The sequence below is a fragment of the Oryzias latipes genome, chromosome 3 (assembly GCF_053564925.1).
Source record: "Oryzias latipes strain Hd-rR chromosome 3, Olatipes_Hd-rR_3.1".
Taxonomy (NCBI): Eukaryota; Metazoa; Chordata; class Actinopteri; order Beloniformes; family Adrianichthyidae; genus Oryzias; species Oryzias latipes.
Genome location: NC_136239.1, coordinates 41,769,478 through 41,781,542, shown reverse-complemented (window position 1 = coordinate 41,781,542; position 12,065 = coordinate 41,769,478). Strand labels below are relative to the sequence as shown.

At 45.3% G+C, this 12,065-nt stretch overlaps 1 protein-coding gene across 12 annotated transcripts in view; it reads left to right on the top strand.

The window, feature by feature from the left end:
- The window catches only part of plekhg4 (pleckstrin homology domain containing, family G (with RhoGef domain) member 4), a 57,880-nt gene that overhangs the window by 13,149 nt on the left and 32,666 nt on the right, over nucleotides 1–12,065 (top strand). For 2 of the 12 annotated variants that reach the window (XM_078944766.1, XM_023953780.2), the window contains exon 1: nucleotides 10,510–10,631. The exons of the other annotated variants lie outside the window; for them this stretch is intronic. In XM_078944766.1, the coding sequence (XP_078800892.1) occupies nucleotides 10,629–10,631 (3 nt within the window). In that variant the 5' untranslated portion in view covers nucleotides 10,510–10,628. Of the gene's footprint in view, nucleotides 1–10,509; nucleotides 10,632–12,065 lie in introns of those variants that run through there. 12 annotated transcript variants of the gene reach the window in all.

Below are 12,065 nucleotides of genomic sequence, written 5' to 3'. Positions count from 1 at the left end.
GCATGCAGTAGTTAATTATGCTCGGGGGCTAAATGTAATATAAAAACGCAATAATAAAGTGAGAAAGGATCAATTTTAAAGGAAAAACATTTAGAAAATGACCTGGAGATTTGGAAATCACTTCTGAGCATCTTTGTCTTTTCTTTCATTGTCAAGTTCAGCAGAGTTTAAGTCTGTTGTTTCTGCTCGTTGAGTTTAGAGGATTCTGTTTTAAATGTGTAGCAGATGCTGCAGTTCTTCAACAGACCACTGGAGGCAGGCTTCTCACCCGAGCAGTTTCTTTGATTCCCATTAGGCTGCACAATGAATCGCAAACTTATTGCCATTACAATATCAAGCTGTGCAATACGCATATCGCAAAAGACCGGGAACATTGCGATAAACGGTGACATGTGCTAAAACAGTCGTATTTTTTTAACGAATCATATAAATCCATTTATGCATTTGAGCAATCGGGTGGACTCCTTTGACGTTAGATGCCCCTCCTATCTAGATACGGGTCATTTGAGTGTAATTGTTATGTTGACTCTTATTTAAATTCAGCTGTTTCAGTGAAATAATGTATTTAGATGTTTGGCCATATGTTCATTTACTGCTAATAATATAATTATCGCACACTAATATCTCAAATCATGAGTTTTCCTGGAATTGTGCAGCCCTATTTCCCATGGAAACATAACATCTAATATCACAGCGTTTTTTTTAAAAATGATTTGAAAGTAGGTTTGTGTTTTGATTGACAGGTGGATGGACTCTCAGTCTCTCGTCCTCCACCTTCTGAGCGTTGTTGAGTTGGGGGTGTGGGGGGGTTCGTTCTGGTGGCCCATAATCCTCTGGGTGCCGTCAGAGATTATCCGCCCAGTTGGTTAGTGTGGAGCAGACCTGAGGTGGGACGTCCCTCAGAGCTGCAGGTTTGATTCCCAGCAACAGTAGCTAAAGCGTGTCACTTCCTGGAAAGTGGGTGTGGAGTTGTTTGTGGAGAGTGCAGCTGTCACAAATGCAGAGATGCTCTATTTACAGACCCACTGCTCTACCCAGGAATCTGTCTGATGACCCTCCAACACCCGCCTGTGTGTGTGTGTTTGTGTGAGTCTGCATGTGTTTCTTTTTGTGTTATTGTGATTTGATGTGTGCGCGTGTTGGCGTCTGTGTGTCTGGGTGTGATATGTTGTGTGTGTTCTTGTCTGCTTGAATGTAACTCGGCGTGTGTTTGCGTGTGAGTGTGTCAGTGAATCTCTGCCGCGTCCTCCTCTCAGATTGGGGGCGGAGCTTCCTGCAGCTCCACAGCTTCTGTCAGTCTGCTCACACGCTGCTGCTTTTGTCACGGCTTAACAACTTGGCAGTGCAGACGTTTGCTGCTGTCGTTACTCGGACGATGCGGTGTGGATTTATTTCCGGGTCGTGGGACTGGATCAGCGGTGTGTTCTGAAGTTCTGCTGACGGATCCAAACCATAAAGGAGGTTTTCCTGCGTTTGCAGCTGGAAACCAAACAGTAAGTTTCCCCGGAGGAGAACACGTCCAGATTTGAAAGCGTCTGTCCAACACTTTGAGGGTTTTCTCATCCTCCGCGGTCTGCAGACCCGGATCTCCGCTCAGCTGGAGTCTGTTGGGGCTTTGTTCCTGCAGGTAGAAGTTCTGACACAGGCAGGGCTCCTTGGTCCAGATGAAGCTTCGGATCATTTCTAGCTGATTTCTGCTGAACCCTCCTTCAGTTTCAGGAGGACTTGAGCTCCTCCAGCGTCTGCTGGTGTCCAGCTGTGAGTTGGAGCTGCTGTCAGGTCTGCAGGTTCCTCCCTGACAGGGATTTGTGTTGGTCAGCTGCTGCTGGCAGAAACCCCGTTTGGGTTTTAGGAGAACCAGCTGAACGCTGAAGAACCAAGCGTCTGGTTCTGCTTTTCCTTCTTCAGTTCATGTGAAGTCTGTCATCCTGTCAGCTGTTTCTGCAGGAGATGCCCGCTTTTACTTGAGTCTCTTTTTAGATGTTTTTATTTATAATAAACTGTTTACTGCTATTTAAAATGAATTTAAAAGCTTTTAGTCCTTTAAAAACTACTCTGAGAGCTAAGTGACATCTTTCATTTAATGGAAAAAGTCAGCGGGTTTTTTTCAAACTCAGATTTACTTTAGGTAAATTATTCTCAGTTAAGTATTTACCTTAAACTTTATCATGCGTTTACTTAATCATCTATATTCATCTAAAAGTTTCCAAGTTTTTTTTCTTCTATTTTCATCCTGGCTGATTACTTTTTTTAAACATTACAGCAAAATAAAGATGAATAACTTCCAGATTTCACCGATCACGAGTTATTTTTAGAACATAACTCCTGCGATAAACGAGGGAACACTGTGCTAAAAATAAAGATAGGTATTTAGCATTTATCTGGGCTTTCATACCAGCTCAAACTACACTTGCCTGTTTTTTTCCGTTTCACATTTGGACTTTTTTGCATGGTAGTGTTCTCACATTCTCTGTGGTGCTCAGCCTCTTTGACTAATTTTACATCACGCCAATGACTAAAACACCCATTTAAACCAAAACATTCAAACATGAACATTTAAAAGTCGTCACTAAGAATCACTGAAACCTTCAGAAAGCAGGTCTGCTGTGATCCAAACACACCAGTGTCTGCATCCACAGTGGATCTGGTTCGGGTTCCTTCATTCTTTACCATGTTAACAAACGTGGTCTCTGGAGTCCTTAACCAGAGAAGACGTGGAGAAGTTCTTTGCTGATGTCTCCCTACGTGCTTCTGGACAAAAAAGCAGAATTTGACTTTCAGCTGTCAGTTCAACCCAGAGTGATCTTTCTGAGACTTTTGAGGATGTTTCAAACACAACCAAACAGGAAAGCGGCTGTTGGACGTTTGTTCCGGCGTTCTTGCATTTGTCTGCTGGCATTCCTGCTGAAGTGTTTGGAGTGGGTAGAATGTGCCGGGGGGGGGGGTCGCGCTGCAGCAGGTGAGCACTTGCCTCAGTGTGTGTGTGTGTGTGTGTGTAGGCGTACACACACACACACACACACTGATGGGAGATCCCAGTCTGCAGGTCTGTCTGTGGTTTCCTGCTCTTTTGGTTGTTCAGTCCAGTCTGTTGAAGAGGACGTTCTATTTTTTAAAAGTCATGTTTTTTGGTTTAAGATTAGGAATACTTTTGATAAACTGAGCAAAGATAAAAGGAGGAAACTCTTCAGTCACATTTAACATTTTTCACTGTTCAGTTTGATGGTTTTTTTTTTAAAGCATTTTTCCTTTTTTATTAATGAGAGTGATGATGATGATGATGATGATGGTGGGAGGTGACAAACATACGCTGCAGCACAGACATCTCTGGACCAGTCAATCTATATGATTAGTTGTGTCTGTAAAGGTTTCCAAACCTGTAAGAACCAGCTAAGAGTTGCCAAAAATGGGAACAAATGAGACTTCCTGCAGTCCTGTCAGATACCGCCGGACATTAGAGACCACCAAGCCCTGCAGCCACAGCAGAGAGAGATGATGCAGAGACTGGAAGAGGTTTCAGGGCTGATGGCCGAGCTAAGGAAGCAGCCGTTCAGACCAACGCCTACAAGCCTCTTTGTGACCAAATACACAGCTTTGGCAAACTAAGTCTGGTACTACGGATGGCGTGAAACTGCAGAGACATAAGCATGAGCCTTGACAGTACCGGCTTTGGTAATCCAGAGGAGGACTCTGGACTCGTGTTCCTGAAGGCTGGTGTTCAAACAGCAGACAGGGACTGGGTATCTGCAGAGAGCTGACAGTGCTGATGCGTCTACCGAAAGGAGACGTATAAAGGTGACCCGGACCTGGAGGCGTTGGACCACGGCCCGCTGCTCAGTGTCCCGGCTTACAAGCCCTTCAGAGAAACAACCGGACCACAAAAACTGGTGTCTGACCTGAAGGAGGACTCTGCTAGCAACAAGGCTATTTCAATAACGGGACCATGTGGAGCTGAATGAAAACCCAGACTGTCACTGCGGACAAACAAACCAGGCATTTCAACAATCCAAACCTTGACTGACAGCTAAGGTGTGGTTACTGCTGAAAGCCTGAGAACCGAGGCGGTTCAGCATGGTGAGGGCAAACCTCATGAGGGGAATCTGTGGAGCCGAGATGGAGAGCCATCTGACTAACAACAACCCAAGAACAACATCCTGTGGATTACAAAAACAACAGCACACAGGAGCAAACACTGACTGAAGAAGTGTATCCACTTCTTCACTCAACTAGGGCCGCAGGATATGAGGAAAACTTGCAAAATGCCATATTAGTGATCAGTATTGCAATGACAATATAACTTGTGATACAAAACAAATAGTAAAACAATTAAATACATCATTTCCATTTCACACAGAACACTCCAAATGACCCTCGTCAGGGGTTGACATAGCCCAGAAATTTGCACTGGCCCACAGGGCCAGTAGTTTTTGAAAGTTACTGGCCCGACACCGCGCACAGCGAGACCCGCCGCTCCGCAGGTGCTTGCAACTTTAGGGGGGTCCGGGGGCATGCCCCCCCGGAAACTTTTAATATGGTGCAATTTGGTGCATTCTGGTGACATCACTTATTTCTACACTTTTCAATGACTGAAAATAGACCATATCAAACTTAAATCTGCTCTAGTCTGTTTCAGATTTTTTGAAGAGAGCACTGCAGTGTAGTAGGTAACACTAGTTCAGAAGTTTTCATGGTGCTTCTAACGGCAAATATCGCAATAAATCATAAACCTTAAATGTGTTAAAACAATCTAATGGCAGCTTGAACCATTTAACGAATCAAATAAATCCCTTAATGCATTTGACCAATCGGATGGACGCCTTCACATTGTTGACCAATCAGATGGAGCCCTGTTATGTTAATGTTTGTAACCTATGTCAACGTGGGTCATTTGGAGTATAATTTTTAAACCGGGAATGGTTATTTGGTTATTTTGCTGTTTGTTTATATACCGCAAATTATATCGTTATCGCAATTTTAATCTCTGATATCGCATATCGCGAGTTTTCCTCATATTGTGCAGGTCTAACTGAGATCATTCAGCTAACTAGAAATACTTACTGCTTACAGTGTTGTAAAGAAAAACAAAATTAAGTAGTTTAACATTCTACTGCATTTGAGTCTGAGATTCAGGTATTTGGAGTTGCCTTTGATTCTTTGACATTCAGCTTAAAGCTTAGTGCATACAGTTTCATCTTCAATGCATTCATTAAATATCTTGCTGTCCATACTACTAATTATACCCACTACTCCATCCAACATATTCCTATCTATTCCTGCCATGTCTTCCACATCTCTGACATGCTTCAGTCTCTCTTCAGTGACGGTGTCGGATTTATAATCAAATGTAATAATAACCCACTGGCTTGTGCCTTCGTTGTTGCTGTTTAACATTGTTTTGTATTGAATTGTTACATTCAATAAAGTTTGAAAAAAAAAAGTAGTGAGCGCGTGCCGCGTGGTGCTCGGCAGTGAAAGCCGAGCGCGCGCAGGCGGGAGAGAGGGAGAAGTGATCAAAGGTTTCCCATAGAAACCCTTGAAGTCTGAACACAGGACTAGCAGAAAAACTAAATTATGAAGACGAGGTAAATCTACACGTTTTGGCAAAATTTACTTTATTGAAAAAGGTGAAGAATATATAAACCGTTAATTATTTTAGTGGCCCGAGCGGACAAGTGAAAAGTAAAGTCTTGTGGTCCGCACTGCTCGAAAAACAGGACCGGGCCAGCGGACAAATGGCTATGTCGAGCCCTGCTCGTCTACACAGGAGGCAAACATCTAACATAAAAGGCCTCCATCCTATTGGTCAAATGCAGACATTGGATTTATTTGATTAAATACTTCAAGTTGCCATAAGATTGTTTTAGCACACATAAGGGAACTATTTATTGCATTTTTCGCCGTCTTTTGCGATATGTGTATTGCTCAGCTTGATAACGCCATAACGATAAATTTGGGATTTATTGTGCCGGCCTGCCGCCAGCCCTCGATCTCCCTCGGTGGCCAACTTATGCTCTCCATGTGGAGAACAGGTTACTTTTTGTGAGTTTACGTTCAACTCAATATTCTTACCACAAAAACGTGGACCTCCACCTGTGAGTGGAGCGACAGCCTCCTTAGGCACCGCCCCCAAAGTCAAGGAACACATGCATTTTCCTCAGGAACGCGTAGCATGAACCCCATTAGGCATGACGTTTTCTCTGTCAGCTAACTTAGCAGCTATCTGCTGCTGTGGGCGGGGCATAAACAGTGACTGACACTACAAAGGTTGATGGTTTTAAAGTACTACCGTCACAGTTTCTGCACAGTGCTGATGCTGATAGGCCCCTTTATGTTTCGACATACATCTGGTGTGTTTGGCATGTTCTGCTTGTAACCATCGATCGTTGTTTCGCTCAGTTTCAGCTGTCTTCCTGTTTGTGTCTTCCTGCCTGATAAAACCTTTTTAAAACAATAAGAAGTTAAATAAATTAGGGTTGTGCCGATGGACGATATCATCGTCCATCGTGATGGGTGACTGACATCCCGATGGAGAGACCACCATCGTGATGCCACGCCCCCGCCACGTTGCGAGTCAACACCATAAGCCGCGGTTACATGTACAAAATATCTTGAGGGGATCAATGGTCGGATTAGAATCCAACCGTGTACATGGGCCCAGAAAAATGTTTTCAGAATATAACAAACGTTCACTAAGGTCACACTTTCCGTCGGAATAAATCATTCGCACATGCGCAGTAGGGTTTGAAAACCGGAAGGATATAAATTCCGCCGAGCGTCTTTTTTTTTTTCAAACTTTATTGAATGTAACAATTCAATACAAAACAATGTTAAACAGCGCCGAGCGGCTATATACATTGACATGTCAGCTCGGTAAAACACGAGATGATCTTCTAAACGTGCTTTTAATAATGTTACGGTTATTATGAAACACCTGTTCGCTCATCATTTGAATTTTAATCCGTGTGGTCAGTGCTTTTTCTGAACGGAGCCAGGATTAGCAGTATGCTAACACGGGCTAACAACATTAGCTTTGGGTGGTGCTGCTTGCTGGCTGCACGTAAACATGTAAGAATAACATCAGCCTTTATTTAGTCGGGACACGACTGGAAACACAAATCCACGTGATTGTTTGAATGTTTTCTAAGGACTGAGCAACATTTCTGCTTTGAAGCTCAAACCGCTGTGTCTGCTGACGATCCGAGCTGTGCTCAGACACGTTTAGACCCGGTTCTGAGTTCGGTTGCTTGTACCCCTAGAGCTGCGGGACGGATCGCAGTCTTATCTCCCACACATACCGCTCATGTAACAAAGCACCCCCCCCCCCCCCCCTTCCCCTCAAACACAAAGCTGTAAGTCCGCGCTCCGCCGGTCCACTTCGCTAGTTAAGTGCGGGAGCGGACTATTTCTTTTCTATTTTGTTAACTTTTTTTGTTAAAGTCACTTCCCTCAGTTTATACTGGATCATCGCGGATTAGTCATTAGTTGGGAAATGAAATGAAAAAATCAAAAAAACGAATAGCAGTTATATAAGAAAGAAAAATGTAAAAATACCCCCCCCCCCCGACGATGTCATCGTCCAGCCCGATGGTTGACAGCAAACATCGTCAACGGCCAATTTAGGGGACATCGCCCGACCCTAAAATAAATGGTGGATTAGTTACCACAGATTCTGGTTTTCTCAGGTAAAAGTGCTCTTCAGACAGATTCTGCTGCGTTCAAAGACTGGGTTATTGATAAGATAATAATCTGAAACTATGAAGACTTTAGTTTGACTCTGGATGTTTGCAGAAACCAATTTGTGATCTAAAATAAGATGATGATGCAGATCTATGTACTTTAGTCTGTCTTTGTGTGAAGGTGAGGCTCTTCCATTCTCCACTTCAGTTCTACAGTCGCGCTTGTTGTTTTATTGTGCAAAACTCTGAAGACTTTAATGCTGAAGTTCTTGGCTACGTGGAACTGCAGGTTGACTCAGGTTTGGGTTGAACCGCTGAGTTTCTCTGGCCGGTGACGGTCCGATCAGATACGACCCGTTTTGGTTAGTCTGCTGTTGTTTACGTGAGAGGCCCGGGTTCTTTTGAGGGACACACCTGGGGGGATATGGAGCACAGTCTGGAATCTTCCTTTTAATTTCCTCCGCAAAAGCCTCAGAGAAACCATGTAATGCATTATTTACCCAGGATGCACTGCAGCACAGAAGCAGCTTCTTCTTCCATGAAACCAGCAGAGATGTTGGCCCTGCTTTGTTTCCACATTTGCTTCATGTTTTCATCAGAAACAGCTGGAGTTTCTGTCTGGAGGAGGAAAAAACGTCTGCTGCTGCTGCTGTGAATTCTTTCAAATTTAAAGGTTCTGTCCGTCAGAGGCAGATGCAGACGGTCCGTAAGAACCAAAGACTGAAGCGGACCAAACCTAAAGGGATAAGCTGTTCCAAGTGCTGCTCATGTGGGGGCGCTATTCTTAAATCTGTCATGATTCTGCTTCTTCAGATTCACACGACCCCCCCCCCCCCCCCCCCCCCCCGCACTCACCCACCTAATACTCTGAGCTTAGAGCATTTCTTCCTGTAGCGTTCTCACTGTAGTGAACCGCACCAGAGTTCAGTTTATTGACTGTATCTGAGAACTGGAGTGAGTGCCGGAGTCAGAGTCATTGTTTCTATGGCAACCACTCTCGCCAATCAGGAGAGAGCTTCAACTGCGGGCCTTGAAACACGTGAAATCGTGGATATTGAAATGCAAATAAGAGAGGGGGGGGGCTGTCTGTGCTTCAGCTCCTGATTCCTTCCTGCAGAGCTTCACCTCTGAGGTCAGCTGTGAGGACCAAGCTTCTTCACAGCTGACCAACAAATTCATCACTGCGGTTCTGGACGTTCCTGAAGCACAGAGGAGCTCTGGTCAAAACCTGAGAGGATGGATCGTCCTCAGACAAAGTTCAGATTTAAAAGCTGAAGATGTTAATCCGATAGGGAAAAAACATGAAACGTAGAACACAAACATGTGCAGCCTCTGTTGAACGCTCTTCTTGTAAAGCTGCCCAACTGGAAAACAAACTGAAAGTGTGGCCCCGCCCCTTTTTTATTGATTACACCTTATTTCCAGGACCATTCAACAGAGAAGTTTTTACTTTTTTATTTTTTTTTTTTAATTAAGATTGCTTTCAATTCTGAGCTTCAGAACAACCAACAAAGAACAGTACAGAAGAACCTCAAGAACAATCCTGGACTAAAGCTGAAGGACGAGGAACCTCTGAAGATCACAAAGTCACATCCGGAACAGAACAGGTTTAGAGAGTCCAGGAGGACCTCTGTGCCCTCCTGGAGAAACCCTCTCCAGCAGAGGAGTCTGAGACCTTTCACACGATGCAGTTCCTCAGATGACCACTAGAGCAGGTCACACACATGAGCTCATTAACGTTCATGTAAAAAATCTGATTTTCCCACTAAATGTATTCAAAGGAATGACTTCATTTCCTCATCATGTCGACTTCAGTTTAAACTTTTACTAAAGCTCAAAATGTTTCCATGTTTAGGGGTGGGGTCCTTTGATGGGCAGGTGGGAGGATCTGACCGTTTCAGACTTTTCTGTGATCTGATGGTTCTGTTTTTAAGAACATTGTAGTGGTAGGCGGGGTCAACTCCAGGCTGTATGCTCCTCCCACTTAAGGATTCCAATTGGTGTTTATATTTCAATGGTTTCTACATCTGCTCAACAGAATAGAGCTGACCAAAAATGCACTGGCCCCTTCCCCTAACAGAACCGCTGACCGTTCTGAGGATCACTGGATCGTTGACGGTTTTTGAAACGGCCAGAGGATCGAGGAAGTCTCCTTCAGTTGTGAGGAGATCAGCTCTGAAAAGCAGAATTCAGGGAGAACATGGCCTGGATGAGGAAGAATCTCCAGAGGTGTTCCTCCTCCTCTTCTTCCCTTGAAAAATGAGAAGCAGCAGAAATCTCTTCTGGTTTAGATGTTTTCAGAACGCTTCTGCGCTCTTTAAGGTCTCCTCATGCTGATGCTTTCACTGACACTCGTCCATTAGAACGGCCTAAAATGTGCCGCAGAGCTGCCGTTTCCGTATTTTGGTGAACGCAGCGCCGTTCAGCCTTTGAGTTCAGAATCCGGCTTCCTGCATAAATTTCCAGCCTGGAAGCAGGAATGCTGGGAGTGAATGAAGCCCAGCGTGGGAGCGGCCGGGCCCTTCTTGGTCTGGGCACTCGTCCACGTCGCCATGGTTTCACCTGCAGACCGCAGCTCGCCCATTGTGGCTGTGGTCTTCATCACGACTGTCAAGCTTCACTCACCGGGACCCTCCATGTCCTCAGTGGCCTCCTGTAACGGGGGGTGCATGATTTCCTGGGGGCCTCAGAAAGCAGAACTTGTGTTCTTGTGGTTGCCATGGTAACGTCACACAAGCTTTCCTGGGTTTCATTTAGCAGGTCAGCAGGGGGCAGCAGAGAGGAGAGGTGAGGAAAAGGGGAGGCTTCAGGGAACCAGCTGGGGGGCGGGGCTTAACACGTGAAAGCAGATTGGGAGCCGCCAGGACAAGAGACACTTGCAGAGACAGAGAGAGAGAGAGAGCATGGTGTCAGGCCGGAGCACAGAAGAGGGGGCCGAGAACCACGGAGAGCATGGTGAGACCCGTGTGTGCACGTCTGTGTGTGCGTGTGCACGTGTGTGTGTGTGAGAGAGCCAGGTCTGTTGTGGGGGAAGGAAGGGTGGAGGTGTAGAGTTTCTAAAAAAGGTGTGTGTTTGTTGGCGTTGTTTGTGTTGTTTAAACTGTGGCCGACACTTGTGAATGTGAGCAATCATAACAGCAACCACAGCGCCAGTCTGCTGAAAACTCTCCAAATCTTTTTCTCTGACTGCACCTGAACGCCTCGCGGCGCCCACTGCTCTGCCTCAGGAGCGATCCTGACCTGTCTGCGGCTTGAACTCATGGTTGTTGTTCGTGTGGTTCGTGTTTCTCCTGGGGTTCTGTCTGATTTATCAGCTCCTGCAGTTCGGGCTGGGTTGGTTCTGGTTCTTGTGGGCTTCAAACCTCCATCCTGACTCTGGGTCTGTTTTGGGACCACCGGAAGATATTATTTTTGGTTTCCAACCTTGTTCTGATCAGATGCTTCTTTCTCATAAACTGAAGCTCTGAGCTGCTATGAAACCCCCCACCCCCCGCAGGTCACATGACGAACTCTGAGTGATGGGGCAGCGGTTCAGCGAAAGCAGAAAGTTACAGGGGGGGTGACAGAAATGACAGTTCTAGTGGAGAAGCGTGTGAACCTGAGGAAGAAGACCTGGTGTGGTTCTGAGCTCATCTGATTTCCATGCAGGTCTGATGGAAGCAGAAGCAGCTTTCATGAGAAATGATGTAAACGGCAACACAACGTGTGTTTGTGACGCCACCTGAAGGATCGCAGCTTTGCTTTGGTAAACACAGGAACTGATCTCTGTGGGAACCTAAGCAGACTGATGTAACATGACTGCAGAACCTTCATCTCTACTGTAGTTTGAAGGAGGAAGACTATGAACCGTCAGCTATCAATCGTCTAAGGAAAGCCTTTGATATTGAAGTATTCTGAGTCTCTGCTTTGTTGGGATTCACTAAGATAAACTAACTTTTTTTTCTGAAATTGACGCCATTCAGCCTGCTGGTCAAGATTAAAATACCATTACCACAAGGCTAGCAACCAGCAGCTGAGATGACGTTTACCGAAGGAGTTCAAGTATCTGGAGGTCTTGGTCAGAAGATCGGAGAGTGACAAGCCAGCGGGGGGGGGGGGGGGGGGGGGGGCAGGAGCAGAGAGGAGGTCCACGGTCAGGTACAGGAGCACGGACGAGCCAACTGGAATCTGGAATCACTTCTGCTCCCCCAGAGGGGAAAGAATCGAGAAAGGGGGTCTAAGGTGACGCCCAGTTCAGTTTAGTCTGTTTAGTTTAGTTTAGCCATTGCTTATAGAATTCTGTGGCTTTATGTTCTTCATGATTTAATATTTATTATTCTATTTCTGGTATGAAGCCAGACGACTATTGTTGTAATATTGGACCACGTAAATAAAAATGAATTGAATTGA